Genomic DNA, 13,559 nt, shown 5'->3' on the forward strand with positions numbered 1-13,559 from the left:
AAAGCGTATCCTCAGCAAATAAAGAGGCAAGTTCAGCCAAAACCGGGGTGGCTCAGTGGATAGAGCGTCGGCCTGTGGACTGAAGGGTCCCGGTCAAGGGCACGTACCTTGGTGGCGGGCACATCCCCGGTAGGGGGTGTGCAGGAAGCAGCTGATCAATGTTTCTCTCTCATCGATGTTTCTCTCTATCCCTCGCCCTTCCTCTCTGTAAAAAAATCAATAAAGATATATATAAAAAAAAAAATGAGGCAAGTTCATTGGCTCAGATGCCATGCGTTCCCAGCAACGCCAGGACAGGGCCGCCCCAGGGCGTGGCTGCGTGTCCGGCCAGGACAGCCCCGCGTCCGCACTGGGCACAGCGTGTCCCTCGCGGCTCCTCGCTCCCGGCTCCTCCCGCCATGCCCGTGCCAGGGGCCCTCCTGAGCGCTGTCCTCCTGCTGGCCAGCTCCACGCCGGCCGGCCTGGCCGGGGGTGAGTCCCTGTCCTCGCGGCGCCCCACGGCCTGCCGTCTGCCCGGAGCGTGGGGGTGGGGGCGGCAGAGGGAATGCTATTTGGCCTTATTTACCCCCAATTCCACGTTACAGAGGCAGCCTGAATGCCCCCCACCAAAAAGAAAGAAAGAAAGAAAACAAAAGAAAGAAGGAATAGAGCTATCTGGAGCAACCTTTCGAAAGGCCCCTGGAATTAAGATTATAAATGGGAGGCACATTCTGATAAGTTAGCTATCCGTGGTAAGGAGTAATGCAGCGACTACAACTGCCCAGGCCCCGCCAGTGTGGCTCAGTGCCTCGAGCATTGTTCCACGCAGCTAGAGGTCGCTGGTTCGAATCCCGGTCAGGGCACATGGCTGGGTTTGATCCCCAGGAGGGGGTGTGCAGGAGGCAGCTGATGTTTCTCTTTCCCTCTCCCCCCCCCCCATTTTTAAAAAAAACATAACATTAGCCCTAGCCATTTCGGCTCAATGGACACAGCGTCAGCCTGGGGACCAAAGGGTTCTGGGTTTAATTCCAGTCAAGGACACAGGCCTGGGTTGAGGGCTCGATTCCCAGGAAGGGGGCATGCAGGACGAGCTGATCCATGATTCTCTCATCACTGATATTTCTACCTCTCTCCCTCTTCCTTCCTCTCTGAAATCAATACAAATATATATCTTATACACACACACACACACACACACATATATATGCATTCTGAAAAATGGTGAAAAAATTATGGGAATTACAATGTAACACTGGATTATATTCACTGAATGCAGCAAAAGAGGAAGAGGTTAGCAAAAAGAGATGAGACATACGGAAAACAAAATAAAATGCAAATCTAACTAGATCATAAGACTTTAAATGTGAATGAATCCCACAACCCAGTCCCAAAGGTAGAAATTATTTGACTAAAATATTAAAAACAAGATCCCAGTATCCAGGGTCTCTCCCGTGGGGCGCAGGCGGGAGCCCCCGCTTCTGCCCCCCGCCCCCCCCCCCCCCCCCCCCCCCCGGGCACCAGGCCGGGCCAAGGTCAGCCTCTCCCGGGGATCAGCCAGCTCCGCCCCGCGGCTCCCTGAGGCGAGGCGGGGCAGGACTAACTGGGAGTTCTGTCTTCCAGACTTCCTCCTTCCCACCGGGGACCGGGCCAGCCTCGCGGAGACCCAGGTGAGCTGCCCGCCTCCGAGGAGCAGCCAGGGGCGCCGAGCCGGGGCTTTCTGCTGGGAGTGGGGCGGGCGGGGCAGCGCGGAGTCAGGCCCCCACAGCCGAGTGGTCAGCTCCCCGTCCTCAGCGGGGGCCTCGCTCGGCTCCGGGGCGGACGGCAGCCTGTGGCACCGGCGACGGCGGTGACGTCCTGGCGGACATTCTTTGCGAGGGGGACACTCGGCTGGCACAGCCCTGCCTCCCACACACAAGGCCCGATGTTCCGCTCCGTCCCTCTCCGTCTCCATCCTCAGCCCTGTGCCCTGAGCCCCGCTGTCTGACCCCCCCCACATACACACACCCCCCACACACACACATCCACACACACTCACACACATACACACACACACACACATCCACACACACACTCATCCACACACACACACACTCACACACACATACACACACACACCCCACACACACATCCACACACACACAGTCACACACACACACATCCACACACACACTCACAAACACACACACACACCCACACACACTCACACGCACACACACACACCCCACACACACGCCACTGGGTGATGCTCCTGAGAGACATTCCCTCTGTGACGAGGTACCCGGACACCCCGGGGGGGGCTCGGGCTGCCGGCTGACCCCCAGTGAAGGAGCCGCGCGCACAGCCATGCACCCCGGCTTCCAGCAGGTGCAGGGGAGGGCTGTGGGGAAGGGGCGGGCAGGCTGGGGCGGAAGGCAGCTGCGTGCAGGCCTGGGGTGCAGACAGCAGCCATGGTCCTTAGGCTCCAGGTGAAGAGGCCATGGCGATGAGACGGTGAGGTGAGGGCTGGCGGCGATGAGGTGAGGTTTTGACTCCTGGTGGGTCGGTCTGACCCAGCTTATCAGTTCTACGTGCTGGAGTCACAGCTGAGCCACCTCCTCCATCGTCTGGCACAGACCTTGGAAAGGAAACTTAAGAAAAATTTAACCCCCTATTCATGTAGAAGAAATGTAATCCCCTACTCACATACGTGTTCTAAGATTTTTAGACAATATGGCTGTTTTCCAGATGAATTCGGTGCCCTATCGATCAGATTACACACCCCTCACTTACAGCCGCCATCTGGGCTGACCCGCCCCCCCCCCCCCAGCAGCGGTGGGAACAGCCGAGGACCCGGATGCAGGCCACACTATGTCTCACCCTCAGGTCATTTGCAACAACAAAATCCACCAGTGCTGGTTTGTCTCCTTCACCAAGCCCAGCGAGCCCGTCTGTGGCAGTGACCACATCACCTACAACGGGGAGTGCCACCTCTGCTTCGCCGTCCTGTGAGTCCCCGCCCCCCCTCTCGGCCGGGGCAGGGGGCCAACGGCTCCGATGGGCGGGCCCTCAGAGGGCTTCCTCCGCGGCCATCTTCCCTCCAGCCTCCTCCCGACTGCTCCCCCATCTCTGCCCTTCTCCCCTGTGCTCCCCGGCCGTGTGGCTCAGTGGTGGAGCACTGACCTATGAACCAGGTTATGGTTCAGGTACCTGGTCAGGGCACATGCCCCGCTTGTGGCTCCATCCCCAGTGGGGGCGTGCAGGAGGCAGCCGATCAATGATTCTCATCACTGATGTTTCTCTCTCTTCCTCTCTGAAATCAATTAAAAAAAAATTTTAAGAGAGAAAAACGTATTTCCCCCCTTTGTTTGACCAATATGTTATTACACTGCTTGATAACTTTAGGTTATCAAGTGCACTCATGGGTAAAAAAAAACAAACCACTTAATCAGAATGTATAATCTTTTAATATTCATTGGCTTCAATTTCCTAGTATTTAGTTGAGAATTTTTGCATCATATTCATGACGGACATTTGTCTGTAGTTTCTTTTCTTTCTTTTTTTTTTTTTTAATATAACTTCTTTATTGATTTCAGAAAGGATAGAAACATTAATGATGAGAATCATTGGTTGGCTGCCTCCTGAATGCCCCCTACTGGGGATCCCAGGAAGAGGCCCTTGACTGGATTTGAAGGAACCTGGGACCCTTCAGTCTGCAGGCTGACGCTCAGTCCACCGAGCCAAGCTGGCTAGGGCTGTAGCTTCCCTTTTTTATGATGTCTTTGACTAAATTCTGGCTTCATAAAATGATTAGGGAGTTTTATTCCTCTATCATTTGGAAGAGTTTGAGAAGGATTGGTATTAAATTCTCCTAAAATGTCTGTTAGAATTTACTAGTGAAAACATCGGATTCTGAACTCTTATTAGTTTTTTTATTGATTTGATCTCTTTACCTGATACAGGTCTGTGGATTTTGTTTCCTCTTTAGTCAGATTAGGTAATTCGAGTGTTCCTAGGAATTTGTCTATTGCATCTAGGATATCTAATTTATTGATGTGCAATTGTTCATAGTATTCCCTTATAGTTATTATTTCTTTAAGGTCACTAGTAATGCTTTAACTTTCATCAAGTGAATACTTTAATGTACATTCTCTAATACGTACTATTATTAAATATTCAAGATGACTTTGAATTTTCTTTTTTTTTTTTGTATATATTTTATTGATTTTACCCAGAGAGGAATTGAGAGGGAGAGTTAGAAACGTCGATGAGAGAGAAACACCAACCAGCTGCCTCTTGCACACCCCCCACTGGGGATGTGCCTGCAACCAAGGTACATGCCCTTGACCGGAACCAAACCCAGGACCTTTCAGTCCACAGGCCGATGCTCTATCCACTGAGCCAAACTGGTCCCGGCTGAATTTTCTATATTTGAATTAAGGCTGAGTATATTTTATATGTTCAATCTCTTTGACAAATAAAGATCTATGTAGTAGATATTTTAAAATACTTATTAAGAATTCAGTATTAGCAGAATGTTTTCTTCTCAAACTTAGATTATTAAGTAAAAGTCATAACTTATAGAGCAAAAATAATCATTTCAAAATAAAATTTCTTTCAGATATAAAAAGCTTAACATAACTAAACTGCATGATGGACCATGCGTAAGTAAAGTCACTTTTTATTTTTAATTTTTAGGAGTAAACCAAATATAGTTAAGAGCTCACCTTACAAGAGAATTTTAAATATTTTGTTATGAAAAACCTCAAGCAGAGACAGTAACATCATAAACCTCATATGCCTACCACGTAGATTCTACAAAGTGCAGAGTGTCTGCCACCTTTCCCGTTCCCTTTTCTTCGCTGAAGTTTACTACCACAGACCTCGACATCATGGTATTCCACTCCTACACACTCCAGAGCACTTCTCTAGGAAGTGTGGACACTTTCTTGCACACCAAAAGGCTGTTTTATTTAATTTTTTTTAAAAAAATATTTTTATTTATTTCAGAGAGGAAGGGAGAGGGTGAGAGAGACAGAAACATCAATGATAAGAGAGAATCACTGATCGGCTGCTTCCTGCACACCCCCTACTGGGGGTGGAGCCTGCAACCCGGGGCATGTACCATGACCAGGAATTGTACTGCCACCTCCTGGTTCCTAGGTTGATGCTCAACCCCTGAGCCATGCCAGACGGGCTCAATAACTTTATTTTTTTTAAAATATATATTTTTTATTGATTTTTAAAAATATGTCCTATTGATTTTTTTTATAGAGAGGAAGGAAGAGGGATAGAGAGTCAGAAACATCAACGAGAGAGAAACATCGATCAGCTGCCTCCTGCACACCCCCCACTGGGGATGTGCCCGCAATCAAGGTACATGCCCTTGACCGGAATCGAACCCGGGACCCTTCATCCGTAGGCTGACGCTCTATCCCCTGAGCCGCGCCGGCCGGGCTCAATAACTTTTCTTTACAGCAGTAACAGCCAACTGGAAAACAAATGAGGAATATTACATCACTCAAAACAAACGAAAACTATTAAGTGTCTGGAAACTAACCTTTTTCCTCAAGACTCACAAAAACTTCCAAAACTCCAAGGACGGTTAAGATGCCAGGGCGAGGCCACATCCCTGGATTATAATTCAGTGTCTGCCCGCCCTGCGCTCTCCCTGCCCCAGGCTCCTGTCCCCCCTCCCCCTGGGTCCGTCCTCTCCCCGGCCCGCAGGTCCCTCCGGGGGCGGAGGGGCGGCCCCGGCGGGGTCCGGTCACCGCCCCGGGCCGGCTCCGCTGAGCAGACGCTTCTTCCGCAGGAAAACCCCTGATGGACCCGCCGAGCGCCGGCACCACCGCGGCTGCCCCCGGCGGACCCTCCTCTCCTCCCCCGGAGGCCCGGCCCGCACCCTGCCCATCCGGGTCCCCGGAGGCCCGGCCCGCACCCTGCCCATCCGGGTCCCCGGAGGCCCGGCCCGCACCCTGCCCATCCGGGTCCCGGGCCCGGCCTCTCAGTAAACGTTCTCGGCAGAAACGTGGCTGCAGCGCTTCCCTGGCGAATCGGAACCTTTAAAGAGGCCCGGGAGCCTCCGGGGCGGCGGGTTACAGGCTGCGGGCTTGGTCCCCGCGGAGCTGAGCGCATGGCGGGCGGGCGGCACGGCCGTCCGCACCCGAGACCCGGCTCCAGAGACCGGAACCGAACCAGAGGTTCGGAATGCCCGGGCCGGGCCGGGGACAGGCGGGTGGCCCCGCAGGCACTGGGGCACCTGGCCCGCCATCCCGGCCTGCCCCGCCCCTCCCCCTCCCCCGTCCCCTCCCCCGCTCCTCCTCCTCTCCCTCCCCGCCGCAAGGGGGCGCCCACGCCGGGCTCGGAGGGGCGGCTTCCTCCGAAGACGGACGCGGGAGAGCGACCGGGGCCCGCAGCCCCCCGCCCCGCCCACAAGGACCTGCCCCCGGGAGCCCTGGGGGACCTCACCGCGCGGCACCGCCCAGGGCTTCTTAGCACCGCCCCTCTGCTTCCGGTTCCGCTCGCGGCGAGGACCCCGGGGCTGCCCGCCGCGCGCCTGAAGGACCCCGCGCGGGCCGCGGGGCTGGCCAGCCCGGCGCCTGCTGGCCACGTGACGTGCCCGGAGGGGGAGGTGGATCGGACCGAGCTCCAGCGGGACTGGGGCTCCGAACCCGGAGTCTGGTGGCCTGAGGCCCCGGGTACGGGGCAGGGCCCCGCGGCCGCAGCCCGGGGAATGAAGGGGGCGAGGGCCCGGGGCCGCGCCGAGACGGGGGCGGAGGGCGGAGGGCGCCCGGGGCCGGGCCGGGGCCGTGGACGGGAGCGGGGCGCGCCGGGCCCAGACCAGCGCCACCCGAGCGCGATTGTGGGGCCGCTTCGGGGCCTCGAACCGTCCGTGTGTCCGCGGGCGCCGCCCCGTTCGGGGCAGATTCCGGGGTTCCGCCCGTGGCCTTCGGGGACCTGGTGATCGATTTCTCACCGAGAAACAACCCACAGCTGGAGGAGCCCTCACAGTCTCCCCGGCCGGAGACCTAACCGTAAAATGCTTTTCGTCCTTCCTATCATCCCACATTTATCCTTGGCTCCTCCAGCTTAGACGCTGGAAACTCAGAGATGAACGAGCTAAGACCATGCGGTGCATTCAGTCAGTGGAGTGGGTCAAGCAGGAAAGTAAAAACAAGAGGCAAACACAGCGGAAGTGACCCGGCCCCGCAGGCGCGCTGAGCTGCCCGGACAGGAGTGGGTGCCACAGGCCCCGAGCGTGGAGTGGCCCGTGTGTCCTCAGCCTGGCCGCCGAGGACGGGCCGCCGAGGTTTAGGGCGGGCTGGACGGTCCTGGATAGAGGGGGTGTGTGTCCAGCAGGCTTGTGGCATCCTGCCCACACCCCATTCCTGTCCGTCCACCTTCCGGTCCTGGGATGGATGGGAGGGCAAACCCGGCGAGCGGTCCGGCGGTGGACATCCTGGCTGTCCGCTCGGGCGGGCTGAGAAGTTCCTGGTGAACACTGTGCTCTGGGGGAAGGACAGGGAGGGAGGGACGGGCGGCGTTTAAACCGGGATTTCTCTGAATGGGTAGCTCCTCATGGGCTTCCCGGGGCCCAGACCAGATCGTGCGCTCCACAGGGCAACTGAGGGCCCCCTACCCCCACCCCCACCCCATGAGCACAAAGAGGCATTAAATTAAGGTGACCAGATCGTCCCACCCATCGGGACTTTTTTAAAACGCCGTGGGACGCGGGAAAAATTGTTGAAAATCGGGACTGTCCTGCCCAAAGCGGGACGGTCTGGTCACCTTACATTAAATACAGCAGTGTAGACACCTGTGCAATAGCCACGTATGCAGCCTGCCTATGTGGCTGTCGTGTGCTTTATGCGTGTGAGGGGGCGGGGCGCCGGGTCAGCTTGCAGGGCTGCGTGGCCGGAGGACGGGGGGCGGGGGGGGGGGGGGGGGGGGGGGCGAGCAGCCCCCCGGGGCCCTAACCCCGCTCTGCCGGCAGGCGCAGGCGCGGGAGCGAGATGGCCTCCGCCTGGCGAAGCCCTCGGGCTCTGCAGCTCACCCTGGCCCTCGTCAAGCCCGACGCCGTGGCCCACCCACTGATTCTGGAGGTAAGAAGGGCCCGCGCCTCGGGACGCCCTGGCCCCGCTCAGCTCCAGGTGCAGCGGCCACCCGTGAGGGACCACAGAGCCATGGTCGGCGATCGGCGGCTCTCGGGGGTGGCTCTTCCACAAAATGCCACGGCCTGGGCGAGTCTGTGTGGAAGACGTGGCGTGAGAAGAAGTTTAAGTTTAAAAAACTTGGCTCTCTAAAGAAACGTCGATGGTTGTATGCTGTTTGGCTCTGTGGACCCCTGAGCTTGCCGGCCACTGCCGTGGAGGCAAAGGCGGGAGCCAGGAACCAGACCCTAAAAGACTAACGATCTGTTGGCGAGTCGGGGCAGGTGTAACAAAGAAGACGTAACCACAGTAACACGAGGAACCCCCCTCAAGACAGTGTCTGTGTACTAGCTCTCCGTGGCTGCACAGCAGTCACCGTAAGCACAGCAGCTGAGACCGGTACCTGTTAGTGGTTTGGGTTTGTTGTTTTGTTTTTTTTAAAATATTTTATTGATTTTTTTTACAGAGAGGAAGGGAGGGAGAGAGAGAGCCAGAAACATCGATGAGAGAGAGACATCAACCAGCTGCCTCTTGCACACCCCCCACCGGGGATGTGCCCGCAACCAAGGTACATGCCCTTGACCGGAATCGAACCTGGGCCCTTGAGTCCGCAGGCCGCCGCTCTGTCCACTGAGCCACATGGGTCAGGGCCACAGCTCTGCTTTTAAAGATCTGGTGCATCCTGTGATGCGCTGGCCCGGCCAGATCCTCTCCCTCTTGATGAAAGCAGTCAGCTGATGGCGGCCAGCATCACTCCCCAGAGCCCTATCCCCGTCTGGGGACAGACTCCTGTGCACGGTGTCCGCAGTCCTGGGGGGGCCGCGTTCAGCTGGGAGTTGTTCATAGATGGTCGCCAGCAGCGCCCAGTGGGCCCCCACGGGCGGCCAGCAGGGGGTCTGCAGGTGTTGGGACCAGACCCGGCCTCAGGGAAGGACGGCTCCCCCTGGTGCCCAGGTGAGGGCCAGCGGCCCGCAGAAGGGGGAGCCGAGGCAGGAAGGAGAGTGGGAGCCATCCCTAAGCTGATGGCCGGGTGGCCGAGATGGTGGCCTGTCTGACTCACCAGTGTGATGGTAGAGAGTGTGTTATCAGGTGTGGTGGGAGAGAGTGTTCACCGGGTGTGATTGATGGGAGAGAGTTATCAGGTGTGGTTGATGTGTGTTCACCGGGTGTGATGGTAGAGAGACTGTTATCAGGTGTGGTTGATGTGTGTTCACCGGGTGTGACTGATGGAAGAGAGTTATCAGGTGTGATTGATGTGTGTTCACCGGGTGTGATTGATGGGAGAGAGTTATCAGGGTGGTTGATGTGTGTTCACCGGGTGTGACTGATGGGGGAGAGTTATCAGGGTGATTGATGTGTGTTCACTGGGTGTGATGGTAGAGAGAGAGTTATCAGGTGTGATTGATGTGTGTTCACCGGGTGTGATTGATGGGAGAGTGTTATCAGGGTGGTTGATGTGTGTTCACCGGGTGTGACTGATGGGGGAGAGTTATCAGGGTGATTGATGTGTGTTCACTGGGTGTGATGGTAGAGAGAGAGTTATCAGGTGTGATTGATGTGTGTTCACCGGGTGTGATTGATGGGAGAGAGTTATCGGGTGTGGTTGATGTGTGTTCACCGGGTGATTGATGGGAGAGAGTTATCGGGTGTGGTTGATGGGAGAGAGTTATCAGGTGTGGTTGATGTGTGTTCACCGGGTGTGATTGATGGGAGAGAGTTATCAGGTGTGATTGATGGGAGAGAGTTATCAGGTGTGGTTGATGGGAGAGAGTTATCGGGTGTGGTTGATGTGTGTTCACCCGGTGTGATGGGGGAGAGAGAGGAGGCGGCAGCAGGGCCACCAGGGAGAGGCTGTTGGGATGGCCAGAGCAGAAGGGCAGCCAGCACTTTCTGCCCCTCCACCCAGGCTCACATGCTGGTCATGTGACCGAAGGCCTTCCCCTCACCCACCTTCTCTCCTGGCCCCGGCCCCAGGTCCCTCCCCACCCGACTGACCGTGTGTGTGGTGCCCCCAGGCCGTCCACCAGCAGATCCTGAGCAGCCAGCTCCTCATCGTGCGGCGGAGAGAGCTGGTGTGGAGGAGGGAAGACTGCCGCCGCTTCTACCGGGAGCACGAAGGTGGGCCGCCCGCCGCCCGCCCGGAGGCACAGAGGGTGCCCTGGACCCGGTCACTCCCCCGCCCGCCCGCCCGGAGGCACAGAGGGTGCCCTGGACCCGGTCACCCGCCCGCCCACCCGCCCGGAGGCACAGAGGGTGCCCTGGACCGGGTCACTCCCCCGCCCGCCCGCCCGCCCGGAGGCACAGAGGGTGCCCTGGACCGGGTCACTCCCCCGCCCGCCCGCCCGCCCGGAGGCACAGAGGGTGCCCTGGACCCGGGTCACTACTCCCCCCCCCCCCCGGAAACGCGTCACCCCAGCCGGAAGCTTAGATTTATGTCCATGACATTCCCTCTTCAGACCTCCTCCCAACGCTGTTTCTGTGTTAATCCTCACGGAGGGTATCTTTCCACGCAGTTTTGGAGGGGGAAGGGAAGGGGAGGGACAGAGAGAGACACATCGATTGGTTGCCTCCTGCACACGCCCCGACCGGGGCTGGGGATCTGGGGGTCGGAGCCTGCGACCCCCTTGACGGGAACAGAACCGGACCCTCCGGCTGAGGGCCCACGCTCTCCCCACTGCGCCCTGGGCTGGGCCGAGCTCCTGTTTCAGGGGACCCTGCAGCCGCCCTCCGGCGGGCATTGTCACGTCCCCAGGCACAGGGAGCCCAGGTGTAAGGGGCGGAGCCCGGCCTCGGCCCCCGGGGCGCCAGGCTGCACGCCGGCTCCTCGTTCTGAAGCCGTTCAGCCTCCCAGACTGGGGCCCGGGGGCTCCGGCCTGTCCTCACGCGGGCGCTCTCTCCGCAGGGCGCTTCTTCTACCAGCGGCTGGTGGAGTTCATGGCCAGGTGCGTCCGCCCTCCCGCTGCGCCCGATGTCAGTCACTGCACTCTCCCGGCAGCCCTGGAGGGCTGCTGCTGTGGCCCGTGTGCGGATCAGGCTCTTCACCCACCAAGACGGCCCTGCCCCTGAGAGATGCACAGCTGGTACCGAGACGGCCCTGCCCCTGAGAGAGGCACAGGCGGTACCGAGACGGCCCTGCCCCTGAGAGAGGCACAGCTGGTACCGAGACGGCCCTGCCCCTGAGAGAGGCACAGCTGGTACCGAGACGGGCCTGCCCCTGAGAGAGGCACAGGCGGTACCGAGACGGCCCTGCCCCTGAGAGAGGCACAGGCGGTACCGAGACGGCCCTGCCCCTGAGAGAGGCACAGGCGGTACCGAGACGGGCCTGCCCCTGAGAGAGGCACAGGTGGTACGGCCACTCTTAGGTTGTGATGAGTGTCCAGGAGCGTGGCCTCGGGGCTCGGGCTCGGTCACGCTACCTGGCGGCCTGTCCCGTGAGGTGCCCGGCCCTGCGGCCGTAGCGGCGTATTGCTGGTTCTGCCTAGCAACGGCTGGCCTCCCGGCGCTCTGGGACATGGGCCATAGCCCTCGCCGCCTGTGGTAGCAGCGTCGGCATCCAGCTAGAAAGGCCCGGGAGCGCTCAGGGTGCGCAGCGCGCCATTTATAAAAACGTGTTTCTATCGATTTCAGGGGAGGGAGGGGGAGAGAGGGAGACATCGGTGAGAAGACAGAGCCATGGAGCGGCTGCCCCCGCACGCCCCACACTGGGGATCGGGCCCTCAGCCCCGCCTGTGCCCTGCGGGAATGGAGCCCTGACTTCCGTGTCCCCTCCTGAGCCATGCCGGCCTGACCCCGGCCCGGCGGTCTGAGGGCTGGATGGGGGCCTTGACCCGCGACCCGCTCCTGCGTGCCCCCGCGCCCGGTGGCCAGACGCCTGACACGTGGCCCTTGGTTCCCAGCGGGCCCATCCGGGCCTACATCCTCGCCCACCCGGACGCCGTCCAGCACTGGAGGACACTGATGGGGCCCACCAGGGTGTTCCGGGCGCGCCACGTGGCCCCCGACTCCATCCGGGGCAGTTTGGGCCTCACCGACACCCGCAACACCACCCACGGCTCCGGTAGGCTGCTCCTGGCCTCGGCCCAGAGGGCCGGGGGGGGGGGGGGGGGGCAGGGAGCGTCTTCCCTCCTGCGTTTGTGGCCCCAGCCACGGCATGTGGCCCCGGGACTGAGGGCAGAGGGGCTCTGACCCTGACGGCCCCTGCCTCCTGCCTGCACTCTGCCCTCCCGATCAACCCCTTCTCCCTCTCTCCCCCTCCCTCCCTCCCACTCTCCCCTCCCTCCCTCTCCCCCCCCACTCCGCTGCAGACTCGGTGGCCTCGGCCAGCAGAGAGATCGCGGCCTTCTTCCCGGACTTCAACGAGCAGCGCTGGTACGAGGAGGAGGAGCCGCGGTGGCGCTGGGGTCCCGTGCACTACAGCCCGGAGGGCGGCGTCCACTGTGCGGTGGGCACGGGTGGCCCGGCCCGGCCTGACCCCGGCCCGGCCTGACCCCGGCCCGGCGGCCTGAGGGCTGGATGGGGGCCTGTCCACTGCGCGGCGGGCACGGGCGGCCCGGCGGCCTGAGGGCTGGATGGGGGCCGGAGCTCACTGAGCCGAGGCCGCTGGGCACCACCCGCCTGCCGCCTGGCTCCCGCTGCCACCGCCTGGGCCTGGCTCTCTGCTCCGCGCTGGGCTGGTGGGGGCTCAGGGGAACCGAGCGGGGCTCCTCCTCCTCAGACTGCTCACCCCTCTCGGGCGGGGGAGCCCCCCGCCTGCCTGGTGACCGTACGCAGGCTCGGCCTCTGCCTCCCTGCGAGGCGGCTGCTCCGGCTGCTCGGGTGCTGGTCCCTATGGAGTCACTGAGCCTCCGGAGGGCACCCCCCCCCCGGGCTCCGTGCAGGGGAGCCCCGCAGACCTCTCCCAGGTCCACACGGTGCGGCCCACCTCGGGAGCACCCGGGGCGGAGGGAGTGTGGGCTCCGATCCCGCTGGACGCCGCCCGGCCCTGCTTCCTGGGGGGGGGGGGGGGGCCTTTATGTGAACGGAGGCCCTGTAGTTGCTTAAGAGAGTAATCACGCCCTGGCCGGTGTGGCTCAGTGGATAGAGCGCCGGCCTGCAGACCGAAGGGTCCCGGGTTCAGTTCCGGTCAGGGGCACGTGCCTGGGTTGCAGGCTTGATCCCTAATGGGGAGCATGCAGGAGGCAGCCGATGCATGGTTCTCTCTCATCATCGATGTTTCTGTCTCTCCCTCTCCCTTCCTCTCTGAAATCAATAAAAATATATTTTTAATAAAGGAGAGAGGAGTCGTTTGTTCTGATGTGTCTGTCGATGGGCAGGGTGAGTGCTGGGCTCACGGGGGCTCACTGGGCGGAGGGTCCCGGGGGCTTCCATCCTGAGCTCCTCCCGGCATGTGGCTCAGGGCCCCCAGGGCCAGCCCCACCCCTTCACAGGCTTACCAGGTTTCCGCTCCGGTCATGT

At 60.0% G+C, this 13,559-nt stretch overlaps 2 protein-coding genes across 6 annotated transcripts; both read left to right on the forward strand.

Annotated features, from left to right (window-relative positions):
• Positions 1 to 232: 232 nt before the first annotated feature.
• Positions 233 to 6,233, forward strand: SPINK8 (serine peptidase inhibitor Kazal type 8 (putative)). Of its 2 annotated transcripts, XM_084902435.1 has the most exons (5): positions 233 to 471; positions 1,600 to 1,646; positions 2,842 to 2,963; positions 4,577 to 4,619; positions 5,768 to 5,979. In XM_084902435.1, the coding sequence occupies exons 1-5, from the start codon at positions 267 to 269 to the stop codon at positions 5,777 to 5,779; spliced, it is 429 nt and encodes a 142-aa protein (XP_084758561.1). In that variant the 5' UTR covers positions 233 to 266; the 3' UTR covers positions 5,780 to 5,979. The 2 variants fall into 2 exon arrangements, with proteins under 2 accessions (XP_084758561.1, XP_084758560.1); XM_084902434.1 differs by lacking the exon at positions 4,577 to 4,619 and having other exon boundaries at positions 5,768 to 6,233.
• Positions 6,234 to 6,523: 290 nt separating this feature from the next.
• Positions 6,524 to 12,649, forward strand: NME6 (NME/NM23 nucleoside diphosphate kinase 6). Of its 4 annotated transcripts, none has more exons than XM_084902432.1 (6): positions 6,524 to 6,653; positions 7,949 to 8,057; positions 10,121 to 10,223; positions 11,008 to 11,047; positions 12,002 to 12,162; positions 12,410 to 12,649. In XM_084902432.1, the coding sequence occupies exons 2-6, from the start codon at positions 7,968 to 7,970 to the stop codon at positions 12,589 to 12,591; spliced, it is 576 nt and encodes a 191-aa protein (XP_084758558.1). In that variant the 5' UTR covers positions 6,524 to 6,653; positions 7,949 to 7,967; the 3' UTR covers positions 12,592 to 12,649. The 4 variants fall into 4 exon arrangements, with proteins under 4 accessions (XP_084758558.1, XP_084758559.1, XP_084758556.1 ...); XM_084902433.1 differs by having other exon boundaries at positions 6,553 to 6,653; positions 7,955 to 8,057; XM_084902430.1 differs by lacking the exon at positions 6,524 to 6,653 and adding an exon at positions 7,198 to 7,449.
• The last annotated feature ends 910 nt before the right edge of the window (positions 12,650 to 13,559 follow it).

The sequence above is a fragment of the Pipistrellus hanaki genome (genome assembly GCF_964339955.1).
Source record: "Pipistrellus hanaki genome assembly, chromosome: 13".
In the NCBI taxonomy this organism is placed as follows: Eukaryota; Metazoa; Chordata; class Mammalia; order Chiroptera; family Vespertilionidae; genus Pipistrellus; species Pipistrellus hanaki.